The sequence below is a fragment of the Hippoglossus stenolepis genome, chromosome 6 (genome assembly GCF_022539355.2).
Source record: "Hippoglossus stenolepis isolate QCI-W04-F060 chromosome 6, HSTE1.2, whole genome shotgun sequence".
Lineage (NCBI taxonomy): Eukaryota > Metazoa > Chordata > Actinopteri > Pleuronectiformes > Pleuronectidae > Hippoglossus > Hippoglossus stenolepis.
This window is the reverse complement of record NC_061488.1, coordinates 15,502,235-15,529,254: the sequence shown is the minus strand read 5'-3', so window position 1 is coordinate 15,529,254 and position 27,020 is coordinate 15,502,235. Positions and strand designations below refer to the sequence as shown.

At 43.4% G+C, this 27,020-nt stretch overlaps 1 protein-coding gene across 11 annotated transcripts in view; it reads right to left on the bottom strand.

Moving 5' to 3' along the window:
- Positions 1–6,520: 6,520 nt before the first annotated feature.
- Positions 6,521–27,020, bottom strand: part of casz1 (castor zinc finger 1) — a 76,621-nt gene continuing 56,121 nt past the window's right edge. For 3 of the 11 annotated variants that reach the window (XM_035158407.2, XM_035158402.2, XM_035158403.2), the window contains exons 6-19: positions 26,646–26,810; positions 24,923–25,095; positions 23,432–24,297; positions 19,878–20,025; positions 19,462–19,525; positions 18,324–18,487; positions 17,976–18,098; positions 17,548–17,868; positions 17,244–17,469; positions 16,306–16,477; positions 14,574–14,722; positions 13,467–13,677; positions 12,361–12,696; positions 6,521–11,595 (exon numbers count right to left, since the gene is read on the bottom strand). In XM_035158407.2, the coding sequence (XP_035014298.1) occupies positions 10,319–11,595; positions 12,361–12,696; positions 13,467–13,677; positions 14,574–14,722; positions 16,306–16,477; positions 17,244–17,469; positions 17,548–17,868; positions 17,976–18,098; positions 18,324–18,487; positions 19,462–19,525; positions 19,878–20,025; positions 23,432–24,297; positions 24,923–25,095; positions 26,646–26,810 (4,395 nt within the window). In that variant the 3' untranslated portion in view covers positions 6,521–10,318. The remainder of the gene's footprint in view (positions 11,596–12,360; positions 12,697–13,466; positions 13,678–14,573; positions 14,723–16,305; positions 16,478–17,243; positions 17,470–17,547; positions 17,869–17,975; positions 18,099–18,323; positions 18,488–19,461; positions 19,526–19,877; positions 20,026–23,431; positions 24,298–24,922; positions 25,096–26,645; positions 26,811–27,020) is intronic. The other 8 variants (XM_035158404.2, XM_047340152.1, XM_035158408.2 and 5 more) reach the window with 5 other exon arrangements.

Below are 27,020 nucleotides of genomic sequence, written 5' to 3'. Positions count from 1 at the left end.
TGTAATTTGCACAATGTCTGTTTTGCTTCCACATTTGTGACCAAAACTTCATAATATAAGAGTAATTTATTGAGACAGATTTATACAAGTGTGTGAGTTAGCGCTTTGCACATTCAGTAAATACCTTTTTTTTTTTTAAACGTACAAACACACAAACCACTTTAAGCCGCTTCAGTAGAATAATTATCATAATTTTTCTTCTCCACAGAAATTACAGTCGAGAGGCTTCCACGGCATTAACATAAGAATGAGTCACACGGCGCTGGTTTTACAGCTCTGTCAAACGCTGTCCGTCGTATGTTCCAGTCGTTGCCGCCGTGCAGAAACACCATGTTGAACCATTCCAGCTTATTGTCAGCCAATATGGCAGGCTTTTTCCCTGAAAGAAAATGATCCCGTTCCCCTCGGACTCGCGTCAAATCAAGCAAATTTACAGCTTAGCACTTAAGAACTTCTCCGTTTGCCAAGAACGAGGCAGCAGCAGCAGCAGCGGCGGCGGCAGGCCTCACTCGGCAGTTAGCGGTGCTGCTCTGTGGCAATTGAAGTGGAATGAGAATGACTGGCTTCTCAGGGCGCTGGGCTGTTGGATGTTTTTGCTCCAAGCTCTCACCTTTTGGATCAGGTTTATAAAGTGTTGAAACACTCCCACTCGACTGCGGAGACCTCTGGTCCAATTCTGAAGCAAACCACTTGAAGGGTAATGGCCACGTGGCTGCGAGCCAGACTGGATCGACTGTTCTGTGCACTTGTTTCTGGTCGCCGTCTTGCTACTAGTTGTTTGTTCTGCTGGCAAAGTCGTGTTTAACCCTGGGGATGACTAATCTGTGGCAATGGGCAAACTGGAGGCAGAGTAAAACAAATAGAACACAATGTTTGGTATTTCTCGGTAAACATTTATGTAACGGGGTTGACAGGAGGCTCATTTTTCACAAGCTGTTTAAAGGGCCGCAACACTAATCTTTCCACTGGATTCTGTTTGTGTTTGTAAGATGACAACTGTGTGTTTACCAAATAACATCTCTCGTGTTACATTACACCCCCCCCCCCTTTTTTTTTTGTGAAAATGTGTTCACTTTAAACAGAGCTCATGGAAATGCAGGAGCTATGTATGTTCCCAACTCAGCACGGTAACCGCGTTTATCTTTTGGGTGTGACCGCAACATCTGAGCTCGTGGCCAAAGAGATGAACGTACTGAACATAAACATCCATTGAAATTCAAAATGCACCCAGTGTTCAGTATATGAAGCCATCTCATCTACAGATATACACTTTATTTAATTCATTTATAGATTGTGTTCCTTGTTCCTTTTTCAGTGCGCGTGTGTGCGCGTGTGTGCGCGTGTGTGCGCGCGCGTCTTCTCTTTTTTTTTTTTCTTCTACGATTTGTATATGTGTTTGCGGAAGACGTACATTTTTGTGAATTAGGCGTCTTAGGCGGCCAAATGTACTGGCATGACAAAGAAATACAAAAAACGATGTGTATTATATGTAACATAAAGGACTCCATTCAAGTGTGTAAAAATAAAGAATTCCAAGAAACACAAAACCATTTTAATGTCAACCTCATACTCTGAAGAGCTCAAGAGTCTTTCAAGAAAAGCTGTGACCTCAACACTTTTATATTATATAATGTTATTATATAAAATTATAGAGAATAATATTAGTTGTCAATGTTTGTCGTTAGCAGCAGTGAAGCGGTTTCTGCTCTTGTTCAAGACGCCGAATCTCTACCCGCTAACAAACTGTGACCTCTGTGCATGTATAGAAAAAATGAAATGAAAGGGAGAAAAAAAGCGCGGGGGCGGGGGGGGGGAAATCAACCTGCTTCATTACCACACCGAGCTGATCAGCAGTTTCCCGTACGGTTTGCTCAACCCGTCTCTATGTGAACAGGCCAGAGTTTAATCCAGTTTTTCAGGTTTTTGAAGTTAATAACCACACCGTTGTTTGTGTTCACTAACTGAATGTTCCAGCAAAACTGTGAGAAGAATGTTTTGTTATCTTTACGTCCTAACAGAAAAAAAGAAACGTGTTGAAAGACAAAGATTTCTAGATACACCGCCCTCTAAAGAATGTGAGATGTGTTTATGGAAAAAGGAGAAAGAAAAAAAAAAGTTACCCAACCAGAAACAAAACAAAGGTGTTGCACAAGAGAATAATATCTGATTCAAACCTGTTGAGCATATAGAGACGTGGAGCTGTGCATCGTGTTGGCTCTTTAAAAGATAATTATATATATTCGTTAATGCATGAAATCATGAAGGAAAGAGAAGCCAGTACTCGTCCGACCAGCGGTTGCTATGTTGAGAAGCTCAACAACAACCTAAATCTCTTGGTGTGGTTAGATTTAGAAGTGGAAAAAAATCAAACAGATGGAAATCTCTCGTTTCTGCAGATCTTTGCGGAGCAGCTTCAGTGTTTGATGTGTGAAACTATCTCATGTTACAACCCAGACTTTCCTCTGGAGCTCAGGTTTTAATAGTGATTCTTCCCTGAACATGGAAATCCATGTTATTATGATTATTGTAAACTCAAAGTTTTCTTTTTTCACTCAGTATTTAGTCTTGAATCTTACATTTTCCAAAACGTAGATTTTAGTAGAAATAATAGCTTTGTTTTTTATGTACAGTTCCGATATGTAACGATACAGAGTAACTTGCCTGAACGTCTGTTATAGACTTGAGACGACTGCGCACGTCAGGCTGTGATCCCTAATCACAGATGCTAAGATTATCCCAGACCCCAGTCACACACATTGAAGAAGAACAGAGGCATATCTAAACAGAGCCACACAAGGCAAAGCTGCATGTTCCTATGGCCCTGCATCCAATAAGGTCTTGTTAATGGTAAATTGGATGAGTGTGTGTCCAATTCTCCATTTCCTCAGAGGTGTCTAAGCAGCAACAGCTGCTACCAATGGCAAAGCAGCTTTTTTCACACAGCCCCCTTTTCCGCCTTGTGACTGGGGTCTTTCCAAAATAGGCCCATACACATGCAAAAATAGATAAATGAACATCTATTGCAAAGGGCAGCGGATTTAAAGAGAGGTCTACCCGGGGCAGAGTGCTGAAAGAGACGGGGGAAACATCTCATCCAAAAATGTGAACTATAAATGGGCCAATGAAGCAGTAAAATGAGCAGCGTGGCCATGTCATATATACTCATGCTACATGATATACTGCACACCTGTGAGGCGGCATTTCAACCACAAGCTGCTCTGATGACAAAGATATGATACAAAGGCAGATGATTCATTTTATGCAAAAGGCTTTTCTCTATTTGCGGCTGGTGCCTCTTTTGTGTTGTTGAGCTGGAAAGACAGGACGAGGCTCGGTTATGAAACTTCTTGCCACATTTTTGACAAAATGATTTCAGTGTATGAGTTGAGCATTACAAAATAAATCGGCCTGTTTCAAAACCCCCAGTCATCGTGACCTGCAGACAGAGCTGTCGTAACATTCTGTGACTGTTTCCTTATTCTGTTTATTTTCAGGTGTGTGGAGAAAACATTTCTCAGGCTAATAGGTATTTATGAAGGCATAAAAAACACTAGATGAACACATACTGTCCATCTCAAGCTTTTTTCAGTTAGGACCCTTTAATTCTTTTTCAAATGCATGTTGTGAAAAACACATTTTTATCATTTTGCTCTTTCTACTTTTCACTATTTTCCTATAGGGTTGATTGTGGAGATCAAAAAAGATGTTTGTGAATTTCAAGCATCCACATGAGTTGTGTAACTGCAGAGTTGGTTGATGTGTGAGGTTGTTAAACACAGTGAATTGACATTATAGCACTTTATCTAGTAAATGTGGGTTTGATCACCTGGAACTTTGGCTTTAGGCGAAGAAGAGGCGCCTATATTTGTTTAACTGTGTGGAAAATGTGTCAGAACATCAGAAAGTCCAAGTTGCCAGTTGTCATAACAACTTTAATGTTGACATGAAGTGTCGTTATAAGGTAAAATTTGTAATTACAGTAATCCTGACACAACATTACTCTCTGTAGTTTGTCTTTTTATTCCAAGTTAAAAGAGTCAAGTTAAGAGAGGGAGAGAAAACCTTTTCTTTATTAAACTAGAATTACCGCACTGGGGTTGTATGCCTCCACCAACCAGTGCTGTTTCCGTGTACATGTTCCTCCATACTTTTTATCCAGACTCATATAAGGTCACTGTGACCTTTACCTTTGACACTGAAATCGAATCAGTTAATCAGCGAGTACATCAACTGAAGCAATCCTAAATCCACAGAATGTTGCAAACACAACACTAACACATTATCACCTTTTTATATAACAGTTGCATATTTCCACGTCCAACAGATATTGAGCCACGTTAGCGATAAAGTTGAGCCGTGTTTGTGTTTCCCGATGATTCACTTTACTTAAAGCTCTGTTTTGGTCTCTACCAACTAGGATAGAAAATATCTTTCTATTTAGCTGCTAAATGCGTCACTTTGTTCACCAGCTAGTCGTAGTAGTGTTATTAGAACAGCTTCCTATTGTGTGCAAACATAACATCGTAGTTCTGAGGAATTGAACTAAAGCAGTTGAATTACAGCTGGAAACCAGATGTTAAGGTGACAATTCTAATGTGACCCATTGTTATTATAAAACATGTTGTTCGTAAAGTCTTTTCTTTTCTTTAAATTCACATTGGTTATGTTTGAATAACTGCGACTCCACTCATTGTTATATTAGTGGAATCGTTCTACTTCAGTAACCATTTTAAGGACCTTATGTAGGATTTTTGCAATCTAATGACAGAGATGTATTAATATATATTTAGGTATTTAGTTTTTCACAAGTGTATAATCACTTGAAAATAAGAATACTTATTGTTTTTTACCTTAGAAAGAGTTTTTTTTCATCAGGAGCCCAGAATGTACCAACCAAACTCTGGCTGTAGAGAAGCACTTTTGTGTTTGTGTGGCAGCCTTCCGTTCTTCTACATGCGTAGGAGGGGAGTGTGATTTTCAGGTGGTTGCAATCTGCAACTTCACAGCTAGATTTCACTAAATCCTACACGTTGAACCTTTCACATACCAAAAAAGCCCAAAGTCGTGTGTAGAGAAGAATCAATTAGACTGAGGCGGGAGACAAACCAAGGAGGGAACAGTCTGTGTCAGTGATATTTGCCTGGAAGCAGTTTTTACTGACAGATGTGGTCTTAAGTGAACTATATTGTAGAAGCTCCTCCTCTGTAAAGTACGTACAGTCCATACAGACTTAGCCAATCAGCTTCGTGCCCTGACTGACTCTGCTGATGTGGAGCAGTGTTTTTGTTGGCACGACAACTGTGTCGTCAAATATGTTCAGAATGTAGTGGCAATGAGGACAGACGCACTGTAGTTATACACGTAACCACCTTTCTGTGCTGCCTTTATGTTCCACCAACATTTATAGCTCATTATAAATATATATCTAATGTGTGTATGTGATAATGCAAATATACAAACCTTTATAGTTATTTATAGTTATCGTCACACATCTGTACCTTAATGTTGTTTATGTATAATTTACCTTTAAATTACACATCCTCATGTCTACAACTTTCCTTTATTTTAAGAGTAGATATCTAAAGTTTTTCATGTTTAAACATCCCATATTTTGCCTCACACCACTAATATTTATAATTTTGTCAATTATTACATGCACACTGATGATGTAAGATGTGCATTTATTTTGTAATACATGTCACATGTTTAAAATCTTGGATATTTGGCTCATAATCCTAAAGCTGTGATCTCAGCTTTTCTTGTCATTTATACTAAAATGTCTCAGCTTTTCATTTCTGATCATGACATTCAATTGTGTTTATTTCTCTGCCTCAGTTTTTTAAAACTTTTTTTGTAGCCGCAGTGACTGACTGTCCTCACAGGTATTATTATAGTTTCATCTCCTCTTTTATGATAACTCTCTCTGGCTTCGCGGCTGGCACATTCTTCTCTCTGAGCTTTTCCAGCTCTCCCTCTCTGGCTATTACTGCGAGTTCGGGAACAGGCAGGCGGTGGGTGAGTCCAGGGCGGGCAAATCTCCATAAATCCTTCCACAGTGGCTACCCTCCTCAGACTCCACTGTACAATATCTGTCTTCATCTAGGAGTGCACGGGCCCAGCCACCTGCTTTTCCTCCGTTCACCCCCCTCCCTCCACGCTTTGTGAACTTAATAAAAGCTGCCATTAAGCAGCGCTTCATCTGTTTGGGCCCTAATCTGCCTTATAGGCATCATGTGACCACATATGCAGTGCACACCTGTCGTATGTGTTCCCAGCCCCGCCTGTTGCCGCTCCACGTTGCACACACTCTCACTCAACCTGTTCCTGGCACATCAAGCGGCTGCGTGTCAGCGATGGCCGACATGTATGCACCCCCACTACACACATTGTTGGCACTGGCAATATATACACCGCGACTCTGAGATTTTTTTTGGGAAAATGTAGAAAGCGTGCGTCTGCTGAAAGCTGTGTTGTACTCGCCTTTCGACACTCAAAGACACATCGACACTGAAAACAGGCCTAAAGTCGTTCAGTATGTTTTTATTTCACTGAGTGAAAAGCTCAATCTTTGCATAAGACATGCAGAAACAGAGGAAAACATAAATATAGCACAATGAAGATGAACAGTACTGTATCCAAGTGGAAATAAGCAATAGGACTAGAATGAATAGTAGCGCTGAGGGCAACAAATTCAAGTAGAGACTTTTTAAAAAATTGCTTCATTGTCTACTTCTCATATAAAAGGTCTCATGAATCGAGCCAAATTGAATGCTAACGGGAGATGGCTTTTAGTCCAAAAGTGCAATATATTTTACAAAGTCTAAAATGTTGCTGTTGATCCACTACGCTGCAGGAAGCAGGCGGTTTTCATGTTACATTTTTTCCAGCAGTGGCAATACATCTCAGTTTATTTCCCCAGCACTTCTTTATACCATCCTTTTTACTCTGTTAATTAAAACAGTCAAATGATCTGTCGTTTCAGCAGCAGCCTATGCAGGATTTGGAGGTCATTTCCGTCTGGTTTTTGTGTAATATAATTTTCATGTTTATTCTCTTTTTTTTCTGGTAGATTATATACAGGATGCCAGCTGGCTGACAGATGGTGATGCCTTTACTCGTGATTTTTTTTCTCCTTTTTTTTTTTTATTAAAAACATCACAAGGAAGAGAAGGAGAAAGGACAGGAACAGCTGTAGACGAGGGGACAGACAGAACCGGCACGTTGGCCACTGGGTGACATCAGGGAGTGGGAGGAGAACCCCCCGCACATGGCTCAAGGCAAAGAAAAAAAGAAAAATCAAATTTAAAAAAACCAAAAAGATAAATGCATGTGTCAATGTGCCCTGTTAACACTAAACCAGACACAGAGAGCCATCTTGTTAGCAGTAGCAGGCCTCTAAATCTCCCTAACGGTCCTCAGATCCGATCTGGTTTTTGCACCAGAAAGTCGAACATGAACAACAGGCGACCCCAACAACAAATATTGTTGATTCCTCTACCTGCATGGATGCAGATGTATGTTTTTTTTCTTTGTTTGTTTGTTATCTTCAAATTCTGTGGCCAAAAAAACTGTCCCAGTTGAATTTATAGCAGAACAAAGCAGGGAAGAGACGAACAAGGTCATGAAATATGAATCGGAGCTGTGAGCAGCTGGGACGGAGCCACAGGTCTGTGTTCCTACGGTCACAGCCTATCTGTCTCTCTCTCACACACTTGCACACACACACACTTCAGTAGTGTCACCTACAGAAAGAAAAAGAGACAGAGATCGCCGCCGTGACCTTTTACTCTGCTGTAGCTCAGCAGCGCCTCTCCCCACCACACGTGACCCGAAACATCCTCAGACTGAAGCACTATCAATCACTACATGTGTATTATTATATTTATCATAGTTTCTTTATTTTCAGCTTTTTACAAATCCTGCTATTTTACACCGTCTCACACACTCATACACACACATACATGAACTAAATTCAAGTGCACGACGTCTCCCAGCCTCTACGGTTATCTGATGAGAAAACCAAACACATGTCGTGACGCCTCTGCTTTGCAACAGAGTCCTGGGTGACAGTTGGAGTCTGTGAACGAGGCATGCCCACAGCAAAGTAAATATAAACCAAGAGTTTCAATTAATGAGGATAAAACAAAACAAAAAAAACACACACTCACACAGATAAATGACAGTGAATGGAACAAGTCATTAAATAAAACAGAAACATTGACGAATGAATTCAAATCAGTGTATTTTAGTTTGAGCTTCTGACACAGTTTAAAAAAAAAGAAAATATATATATATACTGCAAATATCATAACGGAATCTGCCAATGTTATAGTATCAACAACCTTTTTTGCCAAAAAATCTGGGGTAATTAAAAGAGCTCAAGCACACAAGTAAACTAAAATGAGGCTATTTGAATTTTTAGCTTTTTATTATTCACTTCTCCTTTTTACGGTTTTCTTTTTAAATGAATCTGTTCATCAAAGAGCATTTTGTTCATATATAGTTATTTTTTTACAGAGGAAAATACTGTACAACCTTTTTTTTGTCCCAAAACAATATCAGGAGGATTATAATCTACACACATTAATCCCTAAATAATGATCATTTCTTTCCAATGCCAAGCTCAGGCGATAATTCTTGATCAGTGTGTCCACTCCTCGGCCGTACATATTTGCTCAATGTAAACCAGAGGGTGGCTTTGACATATTTATAATTTAGTACTACAGTTAGAGAGCATTGCCATGAACTTCTCAAGAATTAATTTGAATCACAGTCCGTTAGTGGTTCTCCTCAGGACACAATGTTTCTCTGGTGTACCCTTTTTTTCTTTTTCGTCAAACTGTCCAATCACAGATGCAAAATAAAACCCAGTCTTTAAATAATCACAGAACAACAGTTCTTTGTCACACTAACATCTATTTGTGCATTAAAGCAAAAAATGTGAACTAAAACAACATCTTTAAAGCAAATTCCCTGTTAAAAGATAATATATCATTTTTTTTCAGACGGTAAAAATGAACCTAAAAAGTGCAATAACACCCTAAAATTTCTCATTGGAAGGTCACATAAATATTAAATAAAAACCGTTACAACAGGAGCTCAACCACAGCCATAGTGAATGGAAAAAAAAAAATGCCGGTGAGACATTTTTTCGGTCTGTACATTTTCAACATGAAACACACTTCCTGACGCTTCCTCTGTCACGCCCCCTCCCCTCGCTGCATCTGAGTGACTCATTGTTTCCTCTGGTCAGTCTCACCCCCCACCCTCCCGCCCGACTTGCCAGCCGTTAATCACGACCTCGCCTGCTAACAGATCGATATGCTTCTGACTAACAACACAACAAAAACGACACTGTAATGCAAAGATGCAAAATGGTAACAAAAATATTTTTTTCTTTTTAAATATGCTTATGAGTCGTCTAGCATCGTCATCGGTGTCGTCGTGGTCAGCTAATAGAAAAGTGCACTATCCACACACAAACTTGATTCCTCCACAGGGGGGTTGACAACCTTACGAGGGCTGAGCTTGGATTTTGGTGCTAGCGGAACATTTCTAGCAGAATGTCGAGAGAGAACTGTTGAGACCTGGCGTCTCGCCAGACGCCCCCGACTGCAGCTGAGAACAGTTACTGGTCGATTCCACATGTCATTGAGAACAAAGAAAATCACCTGAGAGAGACGGGAACAAGCAGAGTGTCACCCACTGTCTCTCTGTCTCTAACAACAATAATAATTAATAATAATATAATATCGATACAGAAAAAAAGATCAAATGTTTGCAACGAATCCTGTTTCCCCTTAGTGATTCACGTCCCTTTTTCTGTTTCCACGGCCCTGCGGTTTCATGTCACCTGTGCCAGCAAATTCCTTTTGTATATCATCGTTCACACACACTCACACACACACACACACTTACATATATAGTTATATAGAGAGATTTGTTTTTGTTTTTCTAACGTTTTTTTTTCCACACACAAAAAGTGAAAAAAATAAAAAATAAATTAAAGTCAAACATGCACGCACACAAAAAGACTGATGTGTAGTAAAATGCTTTACATTGCTGCCCCGCGTGTAAAACAGGGCCTAATTCTGTGTGTCTCCGTTCATATTTTTTAATGCATAATTGAATTAATAATGTTGGTCATCTTGTAAACATCATAATAAATCATTTCGGGCCGTCATTTTCACGCTGCGCTGTTGTTGTTTTTTGTTGTCATCTGAAGTCTCTAAACATGATAAATGAGGCCACTTTCATTTTTGTTTGTTCATAGTACACAGGGTTTTTCTTCAGTTTCTGCAGTCACTGTTTATTTTTTTCATGGGACAGCATCTTGCTTTTCCAGTTGGGAAGTATCAGTGTGGTTAACGGAAGCATTAAAACTCTCATCATTGTCCTTCTCACCATCGGGCTCCGGCATCGAATCATCATTCGAATCAGTGTTGAGATCCTCTTCTGCCTCCTCCTCTTCGTCCTCCTCCTCTTCTTCATCTTCCTGCGCATGCGCCTCCTCCTCTGGCGACACGTCGTCTTCGGCCTCTCCAGACGTTCCCGTGGTGTCGTCCTGAGCTGCCGGCAGAGCGTGAGGGGGTGTGGGGTTGTGGCCAGACCGAACTGCATCGTGGTGGTGAATCTTCTTGCTGAGGTCCAGTGAGTCGCTGAGACCCAGACCGACGGCGTTCTTCAGGAAGAACAGGGAGCTGCTGGTGTCTGTGCCCAGGTTGAGCGAGCCGTCCAGGCTAATGGTGGTTGGGTGGTACGGGTGGTTATAGTCGGACCCCATCTCGGCCATTGTGTAGAGCATGGAGGGAGCGTTGCTGTTAATGTTGTGGGACAAGCCATGGAGACCACCAGGTGAGGAAGTAGAAAGGGTCATGGAGGTTGGAGGGACCACCAACATACCTCCTACCAGGTGGTGAGCACCTTCCTGTTTGGGTGACACAGACGGCAGCTCCCCCCGCTCCTGCTTCTCATGCTTTCTCTTGTGGGAGTCCATCTGGGACATGCCCACCACCGTGTGCTTGCACTCGGGGAAGGTGCAGTGGAAGTGTGAGCACTTGAGCTTATATTTGCAGTCGGGAACCTCGCAATCAACGCTGGAGCTGAACTGGCAGAAGCCAGCGGCGGTGATCACATCTTGCTTGCCATGGTGCTTGCGGTGAGCGGTCACCTTGGTGCTGTCGGTGCAGCGGAAGCCACAGCGCAGGCAGTGGAAGTGGGTGCTGTTGCCTGAAAACTGGCAGTCGGGGAAGTTGCAGCTGAGCGAGGATTTGAAGCGCTTGAAGTCGTCCAGGACCAGGTTGTCCACGCGGTCGTGGTGCTGTGCATGCTTGTACATGTGGGTGCGGCCGCAGAACTTGTAGCCACAGTTCTCACGGGTGCAGTGGTAGTGGGTCACCTTCAGAGAAAACTGGCAACTTGAGTCCTTGCAGTTCTCGTAGAGGTCATAGCGCCGGAAGCCCTCCAGCATCATCCCCTCATCCAGCATCTTGCGTGACGATGCGGTCTTGCGGCGCTTGCCGAATGGTGACATGTCCTCGATGATCCAGAAGCGCTTTTTTGCACCGGTGGCCGTGGGAATGGAGATGGTATTGCCTGAAAAAAGAAATGAGGGGAGCACATTAAAGAACAATCACTTCACAGAGTAAAACCCACATACTACAAGTAAATTACACTGTGAGACCCTCTTCTAATATGCGACCTTACTCAGCCAGAAGTGGTTCACAGCTGAGTAAGCACAGAGAGCAACAATTTTTTTTTATTCCTAATTCCCAGAATGATTAAAGGAGAGGTAAAGTGATAGATTGACTTTGGAACATGACACTTTTACAGGGTGTCTCCAGCCTCCAAACAGAGGCGGAGCTGTGGGTCTTAACCGACCCTCTTATCTCCATGTTGTTTTATGAGGGGCACCCACCTCTCGCAACACCCTGCGGTCACTGCTAATGATGTGATCCCTGTTCTGCAAGACAGGAAGCAGTGGGCCTCGATAAAACTTAAAGCGTGATTAAAATGCTGCTGATGCAGCCTTGTTAATGGAAGCTAAACAAGGCCCAGGCTTCATAATATGTGTGCCAAATTTACTGCTCTGTCTCTAAATCCTAGTAACACTAAGAGTGAGAGCAGACAGAGGTGTAAGTAAAGTAATTATACACACTTGTTCTGTTATTGTACCAACTCAGTAAACATGCACCTTTCATCATTTCTACATAAACGTTCTGTTTGCATGCTGGAAAGCCCCTTTAGTTTGTTGTCTTCCCACAACTATACTTTAAAGACAGGTTGGGTCACACAGTTAAATGCTGCACAGGACTCAATTCAGAGACAGCTGCAGTGTCGGTTTGCGCCGGGGATAAGTACCTGCAGCATCCTGCACTATAGGGACGTCATTTTTAACCGGAGACGGAGTGGCAATGATGGGGCTGAAAGCTGGTGTGTTGGTTGGCATGACAACACTCCGAGTGGCTCCCAGAGAGGCGCTGAGCAGAGAGTATGACAGACAGGATGGAGAGAGGAGGTATGGGAGTGAGGGGAGAGGAGGACGGAGGAGAGCTGGAGAGAGGGATGGGACCTGGGACTGATAACCAGGCTGAGGGGCAGAGTGAGGAGGTGGTAGAGGAGGAGGAGTTGCGTTTTGGGTAGCGCTAGTGTCAGCAGGGGTGGTGGGAGCAGAAGAGGTGGCCGGCCAGCCTTGTCCTGGAGAGACAGGTTGACCAGAGAGAGTGAAGGACAGACAAGAGGAGGAAAAAACACACACACACAGACGGGAACACAAAAACAAGGAGCGCACACACACACACACACACACACACACACACAGAGGGATGGGAGGTAAAAAGGGAAAGATAAGAGATAAGAGAATGATACAAAATGAGGCCCATTCAAGACAAGTAACCCAAACACCCGCCAAATCAACAATGATGAGTGTCGTGGATAATACTGTCAACACATGGAGGAATATGAAAATTCACAGGCCGCCTCAGACCCCGAAAAAAAGCAGAGGAGAAACCCTTTTTCAGTAATTTTGACGAAAAAAAAGTTGTTTCTCCTTTCCTTTCTCCCACAATTCAACCCTGGAAAAGTGCTAAAGTAGACATAAAGCCACAGGGATGATCTCTGGCCAAAGGAAAATGTAATAAGCTAGATACAGAGCAATAACTCAAACCACTGATGTACAAAATGGATGTTTTATGAGGATGACCACGCAAACTGCAAAAGGCTTTGTCCAGGAATCAGAAACAATACAGCATTGTCATCAACCTTGTATTATATGACTGATGTTGTTGATTTAACTCAAACTATTAAATCATAAAAAACCAGAGTGAAGAATGACATGGCAAGTTGCTGCTTTTCTTTAGAGTTAAACTTTATGTACAGTGCTGAGTATATTCTTATATTTCACTTTTCACCTTTTGGACTAAACCAAAGCTCTACATGCCGGCCTGGTGTTTTGTACGTAGTCTCACCTGCTGGCGAGCCATCGTTGCCTACTGGTGTGCTGGAGCAGCTCCGGTCCTGGTTGGAGGACTCGGAGGAGAGGCCCAGGGGGCTGCCTCCGCCTCCCATGTAGTCCATGTAGTCATCAGTCTCATCCATGAGGCCAGAGGAGAAGCCGGACTGTGCCATGGACCCCATTCCATGCTGCATGTCATCCGACCTATGACCGTGTGGCATCATCTAGAAAAACAAAATAATTGTAATCTTCATTATAAAAGGACATGTTTGGTAACAACGTGTCATTAATGCAGGTGTTGGCTCTTGGCTCACAACCAAGCATTCCTCAAAACATCAAAAGTATTTCGAAAGAATGAAACTCTTCGCTTCGGTCATTTAATGAGGACTTCAAAACGGAAAAAAAAGAACAAACAGAACTAGACGATCCACATATCTAAATCTACGTAGGGAACATGACGGTCTGCATAGGTTAGGTTAGGGAATGGAGAACACTCCACTGTGATCAATTTCCTAGAAGAATGTCACGAGTGATTTGTCGCTGACTGGTGTGGCAGGATGTGAGCAGTGCTCTTTTCCCAGAATCTGACTCATAGCACAAGAAGCACAATTTAGAAAAAAACAAACAACCAAACTACGTACAGTCACAAAGACGGTTAGATGCAACTCAATAATAGATTAGTTTTCAGCCTGATTTAACAAAAATATTACTATTTAAAAAATTAAATAAACCAAAATCTGTGAGAAAGTTACTTCATAAAGAATCTGAGGTGTACTTGTTTTAGATATTGTTAAAAACATGTTTTTAAATCAGAAAGGACAACCACTGAACAAGTTTTAAATGTTGGGGGGGTGGAAAAATCTGTTCCTTTTCAAACATCTAGTTGGTTTTGGTTAAAAACTTGCAAACAAAATCAAATACATGAGCTTTTGAGACACAAAGACCCTTCCTTGTGTAACCTCTCAGGAACAGGGTGTGTGAGGTGCTTTGTCGGAATACGTTTGAATGAACTTCTCAACACCTGTTTTCGTTCACCGAGGTGTTCAGCCCATATTTTCAGATAATTACCCTTTTCACAATGGCATGTGCTTTATGCCACAGTGTGCGTGTGTCTTTGTACCTGGGATGGGACTCTGTCGAAGTTCTTCCCCAGCATCCGCCTCATGTGTTTGCGTGCGTGTGAGGTCATCTGGTGTTTGAGCAGGAAGGAGAACTGACAGCCCTCGCGGATGCAGTGGAAATGACTGTTGACTTGGTTATACTTACAACCTGCGCAGCAAAAAGAGAAAAAAAACAGTTGTTAAAGTCTCCATTTGCAGATTAATTTGTCTTTGGCTCATTGCGAGGCATCTGAGAGCAGCTCGGGCGGTAAATGCAATATTATCAGTGTGACGGTGTTGTGATTAGATCAAACACGCGGTGAAATATTTTTAGTTTTTTTTAATTTCATGATATACTGTAGCTCCGACAAAAGAGGGATCGGGTTTCAAAGTGTTTCGGAGTGCGCATGTAGGAGGAATATTAGATCACTCCGGTGTCACACTGAGCAAGTCAAGGCTTCTGTTCACTAAACCTGTGGAGCTCTTTTATTACACTGACATGCTTTATTCAATTAGGAATTTACATAAATAAATTCTCATTTTCTGTGGGCCAATAATGCACACACCCCTGCAAACCAAAGTAAATATACAATTATTACCATATTAAATTCATTTTTCAAAGTATCTCCATTGTCATTTTTCCTTTTGTTCTCCATTGCATTGGCGTCTGCTTCATATTCTTCCGTTCTTTTTCTCATGTTTTGACCGCTCTGGCTCTAATTGCTTTATGATTTCAAATTAAATGAATGTTCTGTTTTGTGCCTGTTAATCAAATACCATTATATAAAAGCAGGCAGAAATAATTGAAAGAGTTACATGCTGGGCAGGTGCTAGCATGTCAGTAACCATGGCACCCGGTTTAAGAGCACAACATGTCTGTGTCATCAAATAGCTTCCGCACACACAAACGCTTCAAACACGCAAAGTTGAGCAAATAACAGTAACCCCCGTGACATGAAGGGCCCTTTGTGAGACACAAGCCAGGTAACATCATCAGCTGTGTTCAGTTTAATGTTGCTGCCATGGATACTGGCAACCCATCAATTCTTTATGACTGGAGTGCTAGCGATGGTAATCCTTTCTGTGTTTTTTTTCCCCCCCGCAGCCCAAACAATGCAGTTGGCAGATCAGGCTGGGGACAAAAAACAGCTGTTTCGGGCCGGTTTTTGTTTGCTTTGTGTCTGCGTTCTGAAAAGCTTGTGTAACCGCCTGAAAAAAACAGATCACTTTTAATTCTTTTCCGTGCGATGGCAGCGGCGGCTGTGAGGCACAGCTTCGGAACACAAACAGGCTAAACCAGACAAGCCAGATAATTAACAAACACAAACCTAATTGCTCATTTCTGACGGGGGCAAAAGTAAGAAGAAAACAACCTGGAAGTGATTGCCCCCTCTGACGTTGTTGCTTATATCGTACAGGCAAGACTACCTTTGGGAGTTGAGGTGCCATTGTGAATATGCAAAAGACAACAACCGAGTCCATGAGGCTGTTTCATGCGAGACAAACAGGACAACGCTGTTTGCCAATACTGTATCTCTCCCTTTGCAAACACAGAGAATACCCCACACACACACACACACACACACACACACACACACACACACACACACACACACACACACAAATCAAACTACTTCTTTCTTACAAAACTTTTAATCTACACATCTCTCCTCCCAAAGTGTTCATGCTGACATGGAGGACCTGTATGGTGGCAAAGGACAAAAACGTTCATTTGAGAATCATTTTTCTTACCCAGCCTGCCACACTCCTCTCTCTTGGTGAAATACTTGAATCCATTGGCGGCGCGGCGCTCGGCCTTCTCGTGCTTCTTGATGTGCCACGGCAGCTTGGTGGTGATGTTGGTGACAAAGAAGCAGCCGGGCCGCAGACAGTGATAGTGGCCCCTCATTCTGAACTCGCAGTGCTGCGGCGGAGACACAGTTTCCAATTTCATGAGTCAAACGTAGAGAGAGGATTGATCTTTCTTTGTGGGAAAAGTTAAAGTGAATACTACACAGACATTTTCCTGAAACATAATTGATATCTCACAGTCTTCTCTTCCCCTCTGGTCATTTGGAACATCCCTCATTTCTAAGCATGATTACTTTTTTTTTTTTTACTTCCTTTCTAACATGTCTGTGCACCACCATCTGCTTGTGAGGCCCAGATCCCAAAGGACGGGGCCAAATAAGATCTGCTCACTTCAGGAGACGGAGACTAAAGGGGGAGCAGGAGCAGGAGGAGGAGGGGGACTTTTGGTGAGAGGGGTGATTTTCGACACATTAATGAATTCATTTAAACCGTTCTCCAAATACGGGCTCATGAGAGCAGGCAGGGGCTGCCATTTAGGTTTCATTTGCGAAGCATTCCCCTGATTTTTGCCCTATTCCAGACAGCCTTGTTTACTGTGCGAGTGACAATGATTTATTGGGTAATATCAGCTAAATTGGCCTTTTCTGAGAGGAGAATGCGGCAGTCAAAATGACATCATTGACATATAAACAGGCATTACTGGGGTGAGTCGACTGTCTTTTTCAGCAGAGATGGAAGACGGCGAGCAGCGGTTGTGAAAGCCTTGAGTCAAATAACCTCAAATACTGGTCTAATAGATAGCATACTTCATGCTTAGACATCCTGGCAGATGACAGTAGGTGATTCAGCTCCTGGGTGACTTATCAAGTCCCACTCACCTGGTTGGGACAGAGACACTGGAGGGAGTAGTAGGAGAACTGGTCGCGGACATTGAGCAGGTTGTTGTTGGGGTTGATGTGGTCCAAACAGTGGGACTCGGCCTTGCCAGAGGTCTTGCACACGTACTTGCAATTCCCAAACAAGCAGTGGAAGTGGAACTTGTTTGAGTACTTACAGTCAGTGGCCAAACACGGATCACTGGGTGAATGAAAAGGGAAAATATGGCTGATTCAAAACTTGACAATAAGAGGAAAAGCAACGTACTTCACTCTGCACTGACGTTCAAATGATTGTTTCTCTTACTTTTCCTGGAACTGCAGGAAACCTGGTTTGACTTGTGGCTTAGCGTTCTCTAAAGAGGTGGTGGCCAGAGGGGAGTTGGATGGCAGGCTGGGCATCGAGGCCGACATCTGTGGGATGCTGCCGGCCAGCTGCTTCCAGGCGAGCAGGGAGGGAGAAGGCGAGCTGTAGCCGCGGGAGGAGGTGAGGTGAGCCACATCAATAGAGGGATTGTTGGCCATAGACACCGGCGCTGCGGGCTGCAGGAGGGCTCCCTCACTGGAGTCCTTGCTCTCGCCGAACTGAGGCTCCGACTTCACTTTCAAGGTGGCGCGGAGGTGGAAGCTGAACAACGAGAGGGAAGCTCATTTTTATGTCGATCAATAAAGCTGAAAACTAAAATGTAGATTGTAAGGGTATATTTTCTGATCGTGAACCAGTGTGACACTCACTTAGCATGTTTTATGGCCCCATCCACTGTGCTGAAGAGTGCACCACAGTCTTCTACCACACAGTGAAAGTGCACTTTCTGAAGGAAGTCGCACTGAGCCTCGCAGAAGTCATCGGTGTCAAACCTTGACAGATAATAGATAATAAAGACTGTAAATGCACTGCCTAACCCCAACGCACGCTATACAGGAGAACTGGTTAAACTACTCATCTGACAGTAAATGATTGCACGCCCATAATCCCGCAGGTCATTTAAAATTCCTCAGTTATGCACATTATGAGTGGAATAGTACTGAGAAAAAAATCTTTCATTTTTTTTCATAAATATAAACATCCTCTGTGTTTTATACCTGCGGAGATATGTCCTCCAGATCTCAGTGGGCTTTTCTAGCAGGGGCCTCTTCAGCACTCGGTTCAGATACTGTGCTGCCTCTGACGTGTCACTGCCGTGCCCCACCTCCAGCTCCGTCTTTAGGTTCATGGCGTTGAACAGGGCGGGGTTCACCTGGGACATCTACGAGAAACAGCACACAAAGACACAGCCACTGGGTGAGCTACACATACATGAGCCGGGCCACTTGCTTGTGTTACTGTAGCTGGAATGTGAGACTTGACACACAAAATGATTTGGCAGTGCAAAAAAAAAGCACGGCCAGATTTACACAACATCCAAGCTTATGCTTGAGCGCCGGCCAAGCGTGTTTGCCAAGCGTCCTCTGGGAGCAACTGTTAACCCCTTTATGTGATGTGGTGGCTTGAATCAAACTCCGAAAAATCTGACATGACGTGAGGAGCTGTTGGACGACAGGTCTTCAAGCTCCTCCAGTGTCTGGGTTCAATGAATCTGAGCAGAGCGACTCCAAAGTGAACCTCTCCCGGGGAGAGACAATGTGTATGTGTGTGAAGGGGAAGCCTGAAGGGGGGTAGTATCACACCAGTTGGCGAGAATAAAATAATGGCGGCCGATCTGTCATTACATCATCAATGTAATCGAAACCACCTGGCACATTTGTATCAGTCAAATAAGATATACGAGTACGACGATGCCCATTTTGGCTTCACAACAAAAAAAATCTGTTTAGATTTCCATACGCTAACATTTACACTGGGTAAAAAAAATGAGAGCAGCACCGTCGTGTACTTTTTCCTCCCCTGACTTTTTAATCAAATAATTTACAAACTCTATAAATAAATGCAGAGTGAGGCGGGGGAAGAAAAAGTATAAAGGAGGAGAAAAAATGGACGGCGAGTTCAAAACAGCTCATCAAAAAACAAACATCTCTATATATCTGGCATGGCACCCAGCTACTGCTTCATTATATTAATTTGTGAGAGGTGCAGTGAAAATTACACTGTATGAAAAATGGCTGGAAAATTTAAATGATACAAACTCATCTTATTAGCGGTGAAACATTAAAAAACAAACAGGCCCCTCCGTGTCCCACTAATTTGTCTTGGGATGAAAGGCGTTTGATGGATGGATCTTACCTTATTCATAAGCGAGGATAAAAGAGATGTATTCCCTGGTACAGGGTGTCCGTTTGATTCATTACTGGAACAAGGAAAATGAACAATGTTTAGTCAAGATTTGCATGAGAACAGTAAATATTACTATTTATCACACAAGGTGTGCCTGTATAATGAAGAAGAAAAATGCTGTCTTCTTAAGAAATAAGATCTACAGTGAGTCGGAGGGAAGATTGGATATGAAGGTTTATGTAAATACCCTTCTTGCACAAAAATTGAGAAATATGTTGACGGTTTTCTAATTGTTTGCACGTCTATAAATAAGATATTTTTGATAAATAATTATGAATGACTGCCAAGAACATAGAACTCATCAATCAATCAGAGAAACCATATTTTGTTTGTGATTTATTCGTTGATTTTACAAGAAGAATTACCGTTCTCCTGCGTACCTATGGTCTTTCTTGCTCAGGTCCAGGCTGTGCTCCTGCGCAGAGTCGTGGGAGGACCCGGAGTGGCCGTCCATAGGCTCCTGCTTCACTTGAACCAGATTGAACTGGCTGGCTGAAGACGGCTGCCCGTTCCCTGAGGATCAAGCCAGAGATGCAGAGGAGAGAAGAGAAGAGACAACAAAGTTATTGTTGGTCAGCATTATTACCTCATGACAAGATCCAATCTGACTTCTGTCCAGGCCCGAAAAGAATACTCCGAGTGATAATTATTGCGAAATTATGTCAAGCCGTCAAGCCTTTTAAATGGTGATTGAGAGGCGGGAGATATGAGGGAAAAAGACTCCTTTTTCTGCAGCACTTGTCACAACTCATTTGCCAGGCTGCCTCTTAACTGGTCATTAAGTGAGATGCTAATGCTGAGGGAAAGTGGCAGTCTCAGATTGGCCACCACCCCCACTCCTTCCCACCTTCCCGGGCTCCGCGTTGGCCTGACAACGGGCGGCAGCCAATGCCACTGAGCGTACCCACAAGGAACAGGGGTGCTATGTCGGTCAGATTGGAGCTGACAGCCAATCAGATTGGTTCAAATAGCGTGACCCCTCTTTCACATTCTCGTCCAAATAGGTATTCAATGGATGTTGTGAGTGAGGACAGGAGAGCTGAAGTGAAATAAATAAGCAAACGACGTGGGGTAAAAATAATCCTGAGAGGAAGTTGATTTCTGCCCCACCACCCCCGATCCACTAGGGACTGAAATATTAATTTGTCCTGGGGCTATGAAGAGAAAGCTGGGCTTTTGGTAGACAATAAGTGGTGTTTTATTGTTTAAAAAAATGTGAGTGGGAGGGATGAGGCCCCCGGTATGAGATTGGAGAGCACCAGCGGGCTGTGATTGGTTTGGTGAGGGATCAGTTGTTTAGTAGTAGGGGCTGGTGCTGAGGGATTGTGACAGGCAAGGTCATGGGCAACCAAGTGTGTGCCCTTGGCCCTCAGCCTGGTGGAGGCCCCTCTCCTTTTTCTTAGCTGGGGAGAAAACAAGACTAGCCCATATACGTGGGGGGCACCAGAGTAGCCCCCTCCACTACAAGATGACCCAGAGACATATCAGGCAGAATAGGAGTGGAAAAGCCAGTCTTGGGCCCTGTCAGCTGAAAGCTCAGAGACGGGGAGGTATCACTGTCAGTGTCAGTTCAGTTTGACAATGGCTGAGGTTGGTTGGAGGGGCTGGGGGTGGGGCCGGGGTGGGGCTCAAAGAAAAACAGCAGTCAAACAATTTTGCATCTGGTTTGAGGTCACCGAACGCTTACCGAGTCGCCGCCGCGCCGCGCTCCTCCCCTCCCCCAACTTGATAAGAGTACACCCAAAATTAACTAGCCTGACGAATCCTGCCTTGTCATTAACAATTACATCAACTCTCAGACCAAATGAGAACACATCATATCAGGAGCAGTCCCTCACTGTGGGCTCTACACATGATCACCAGGCAGAGAAATGCACTCCTTCACTCTCAGAGGCTGAATGGGACTCTCTGAGGTTCGTTATAGTGCAAAGGTCTCTTCCTCTGCTGCGCATTGCGAAGTTGTTGTTTTTTCTATCCGCTTCCCAAAGAGGGAGAACAAATGAGTTTGACTCAAAGCAGCTTCTTTCTGGAAATTATCCAGGAATAATGTACCACCATGTAATTACTCCGGATAAGATACAGAGCTTGTGAAAGATCATTTGTACTGTGTATCTAATTAGTAAACCCTTCAGATGCTCGAATCTCTGGGAAAAACACTTAGGGGTAAATTAGAGCGGAACATTAATAAAGAAAAAAATACTGAGAAATGACTGAAAGCAGAAATAGGAAAAATGCACAGCTCACAATAGAGTTTCACAACTGCACGAAAGATATACACACTGTGTGAAATAGCCACAAGCACTGTGACTTTTCTCACATCTTTTCAACAGAGAAGCACAAACCACTTCCTCCTAATTTTAGCCCGAAATGTCCTGTTCACACATTTTATGAAACAAATATGAGAAACCAAACCGCAGCCACCCGTCCATCCTGCACTTGCTCTGAGCTTTTACAATAAATGATGTGCATGAGGTATATGGGGGAGCTTATTTTAAAACAGCTTCGCTATCCAGCAGCAAGATCTGAGCTGCAGCCGTTCAGTGAGCCGACAAGAGGGGTGGTGAATGCACCATCTGTGGAGGCCCCACCCTCAGTGGGGGCCTTCCCAGTGTTCAGACTAACTGCTGGAAGCCCAGAGGTGGAGCTCAGCCTGACAGCCTGGGCTCAGCTTGGCTCCCCAGAGCAGCTGCCCCAGCTCTCTCCCAGGAACTGTCCTGCTCCACGAACACCACCAGGAATTGTAATCCTTCCCCGTCCCAACATCCGGAGATGCTCCCCCTTACAGCCCCATTTACAATCCGCACCCCACCTGCTCAGGCTCAACACAGGAGGCCCCGGTGCTGCTCGAATGCAAGACTGCACTCTGCGGTGCATTATCAATTTAATACCTTAACTTCATTTTCAGACGCTTTGTTTAGAGCAGTATGATAAACAGAGACAAGGCAATTACCTCCAAAAATTATGTGAATTGTGTTTATGCTAAACAGATATTGACATGTTTTTCTTGGAACCGAGGGTTTCTAGAAATTCAAAAAGTGTGTCTTTGCTGATGCATGCAAGTGTGTCTGAGGTCTTGTATCTGTGAGAAAAAAAACGTCTTTTCAGCTCTGGTGCATTGAGTCATTTCTGCCTGAGCGATTTCAGTTTTTTTATCAGTTTGCATAGAGGATACGGAAAAAACATTTTTTTGTTCTTGCAATTTCTGAACTTAATTTCATTCCACCTCCATTTGCTTGGAACGGGCGCAGACACAGATAAGAGACCAATGATGAGGAAACATGTTCGACACAAGCCCCAGGAGCCCCCACTCTGAACATCATAAGAGACTTTTACAGGCTCTACTCTCCCCTGTCAGCGCATTTATCTCCAAATGGATTGTGGGTATCTAACAAACGATCAACACAATAACAAGCCCAGAGCAGAGGACCATGCCTCCGGTATGTCCCTGTAAGCCTGAAAACGGCACTTTTTCTGCCTTCCTCTCTGGTGTGGGATAGTGAGAGAAATGACCTCTGAGTGCACTCTCTCTGCTCTCTCTGCTGCAGTGGAGTGAAGTCCGCAGAAAATGATGTGGCTTTTGTTATACGTGCAGTTACTCGCTATACTGACTAAGTGTGAACTTTACAACTAAGTCTGTTAAAGTGGTTCAGTTACAGTAATAAGAAGAAAAAGAATGTTATATCATCTATCATATCATCGATTAATTTGATCAATTAATCTGTTTGATTTCTGTTGATAAGTCAATTAATAATTCAAAACTGAAAAGATATTCAATTTATAATATTATAAAACAGAATTTTAGCCATATAATTATTTGATTATCAAAATTGTTGAGAAAATGTTTTAGATGTTTTTTGAGCCCAAATCATTTATACTGAAAAACATCTGTACAATCATGGCGGTTTGTGGAGTAACTGACCTATATCATGGTTCATGTGCGGCTTCAGGGCAGCAGCCGCCAGTCTGGCCATCATGGGCGATATCAGACCTTTGCTCGCCGAGATCTTCTCCATGATGGAGGAGGTGGCGTAGGAGGTCGGGGTCGACGCCATGGCTCCCTCCGCCCCCGATGTGGAGCAACCTTGGGTGAATGAGTCGGTGGGCATGGAGTGGGCCCCAGAGGTTGCAGCTGATATCAGGCTAGCAGCAGGCAAAGGGGGCTGGAGAGGCAGCCTGGGCATGAGAGGGAAGAACGGGTTGGTGGCCATGGCGCTGTTGGAGAGAGCGAGGGTCACCGGCATGTTGCTGGGCAGGGCCTGGGACAGCAGGTTGGACATACGCTGGCCGGCGCTGGACAGTGAGGATGTCAGCTTGAGGGCGTGGCCCATTGTAGAGGAGGAGGAGACTACAGTGGTGGGTGTGACCATCATGTGCGGTACAGTGGTGGACTGCTGGGTCGTGGGCGAGGCACTCAGGCTTGAGTTCTTGCTGCTGATGGCAGAGAAATCCATCAGGTCATCGTTGCTCGATTCGTCTTGATCATCCTTTGGCGGCAGGAAGGAGGAAGAGAGGCCCATGACGCCAGAGGAGCGGATGTGCCGACGCTCGTGTTTGCGCTTGTGGGAGGTCATCTGGCTAGTGGAGGTAAAGGTGAATCCGCAGCCTGAACGGATGCAGTGGAAGTGGTTGGTGGCTTTGCTGTACACGCAGCCTTCGTACTTGCACTCCTCGTATTTGTAGAACTTCTTGAAGCCATCTTTGGCATAGGCATCATCCTTGATGTGGTAGCTCTTGTGCTTCTCGATGTCACACTTGTTTTTGAAGGTGAAGGTGCAGCCAGGGCGCCTGGGAAAAGAACGGAAAATAAAGGGATAACATGATTAGACACAATGCTCTGTTGCAAAGCCTCCTCAGAACCAGGTACAGTTGGGAGGCATGATTCATATGATTCAAATACTTGGTACAATGGAGAAACGATAACTGACACAGCAGCAGCTCATTGAAGCATCACTACCTGAAAACTCTGCCGGAGGGAAACTTTCCAGGGAGCGATTATCTATATACATTGATAAGATATGTGGTGTGTGCTTTTCAAAATAAGGTGAAAACATTTGAAGCTCAATTGGACTTTAATGAAAATGTCTTTGTAATTATTTTTTATAGACTGACTTTGTTTCCCCTTAATACTAACAGGCCATTAGTTGCAATTCCATGGTTCATGGTGATGTTAGACTATATCTTTTATTTACACTTAAATAAGGAATGTTCCTTAATTCCTCTTTTTCTCTTGTTTTTATAAAACCTGCTAGGACCTCTGCAGCTAAGTGTTTGTTCACATATACATATATCATAATAATAACTGTAAATGTATCTAAAAACAATTATATATAATATATATACATAGTGTTTTATGCATTTATGCTTAAGTTAGGTTTAATAAATGTAAAAAAAAAACATCCACCACATTCACCTGCAGTGGAAGTGTGTGGTCTTCTGCCCATAGAACTGACACTGAACCGTGCCACAGTCCTCGGTGGCCCGAAATCTCTGGAAGCCGTCGTTGATCAGCTGGGCGTTCTTTTTATGGAAGTTTTCATGGGTCATGACGTCTGAGGTGCTGGTGTACACCTTGCTGCAGCCCACCTACGAGCAGAGGCAAAGCATTGTAATCGGAAACAAAGATCTGGGCCCACTGCAGACCCGAGAGTTTCACTCTGAAAAAAAGGCAACTTCTGAAACACAGTGCTTTAAAGAGATCTGCTCGACCGTAAAAGTCTCTGAGAATGGAGTTCAGTGTGGTTAAGATAATGTTAGTGGCCTAGAAATGACTGGAAGGTTTGTTTTCTCACGTTTACAATTTAATGCGCTGTAACGCACACCAGCAGCAGTACAAGTAAAACTCAACAGTCTTATCATTGTGACATTTTGAAACAAAATGTGACTGAAAGTGTCGGTGGTCACAGCAGGTAGCTGAAAATACAGTAGCTTCCTGGCAAAGCTGCCATTTAGAAAATGAAATTCATATTATGAGTGTGACAGTACATTCGCCACAAGTCTTTCTCTAACTCTAAGAGCAAATTTTAGAGGTGGAGGGGGGCAGAGGAGAGCAGACAGGAGTAAGATGACTGTCCTGGTCTTTAGTTTAAAATGTTCTGGTACTCTGGAGCCCTCAGAGCCAACAGCCAAGGGAAAAAAACAGGTAATGTTTGAATTAAAAGCAGCAATTGTATATCATCCCTGGCACTTTTCATCCGCACAAACCGGGCAACTTCTCCATATTGAGTCAAACAATGAAAAAAATGCCACTCTGTTTTTTCCCCCCACTAAATCACGAGAGCCGATGCCAACATCTGCAGGTTCTCAGGGACTGTTAAAACAAGGGCTGAAACGTCCTAATAACAATTACGCCGTTAGAGGGGTTTAAAAAAAAGAATATATCTCAAGCCATCCTCCGCTGCACCGCTGCCCTGCTGGTGAGAGAGCTCTCCGCACAGTGACACGTTGAAAATAAGCAGATGTATAAAAAATTAAACAAATCCAGAAGGGGGAACGATCTTCAATGGACCGCTTGGTACTAAAAGATGAAAAATGTGTAGTTTATATAAACACCTAACTGAATTTTATCCATGCCAATTAAGGAGTGAGAGAGTGAGGAGGTGGGGGGGGGATGCACACGCAGCCTTACACGTGTATTCACCCTTTTTTTTTTTCAATTTTCTTTTATTTACTTTAGGACACGTTTGGCCAAACTGCTCTTTAAAGACACTTTGGTGTAAATGGAAAAAGTGTGGGACTGTGATTCCATTTCACAGATGCAAGTAAACTGTGGCGTCTGTGTGTGTCTGTATATGTGTGTGTGTGTTACGAGTGGCCTCATTTCCCTGATCTGACCATCATTTATATCACAATGTTCTGCAATTCATTATATACCTTTTGGTTTTATGATTAAATGTCACTGCAACATGAAAATTTGTTTTAAGGCTTTTATTGTAGTGTGTGTGTGTGTGATCTGGTTTGCTGATGACCGTTTGTTATCAATTTTACTTTGACATTTTTAATCAGAATTGTGAGTTGCGGGTTGTTTGTAATGTACGGAATCCTTAAGCACATAATTCTGTTTCTGTGTCTGCTGTGCGTGCTTGTGGGTTTATTGTGAGCACTTTGAAGAGGAGGTGTGCGTCTGGGTAGTGTACCTGCATGCAGTGGTAATGGGTGCTTTTCCCATTGAGGTGGCAGCCGTGGTAGTAGACACTGCAGTCGTCCAGAGGGCTGAAGCGCATGAATCCGTGCTGCAGAGAGTTGTCCCTCTTCTTGTGCATGTTGTAGTGCCTGATTACATCCTGCTTACTAGTAAACCTCTGCAAAAGGGGAGGGGGGAAAATGTACAGCAACAGGTTGGTGTTTATTTAAACCAGTCACAGAATCAGCAACAAGTCACTTCATCTCTGTGGAAGCAGCAGCTGCAGCAGTTGGGAGCCAATTGACAGTTGGGGAGGGCTGTACATGCTGCAACGGAGAGGCCCAGGGTGTCTTTAAATATGACGTGTTCTGTGGTTATTGATGCACTT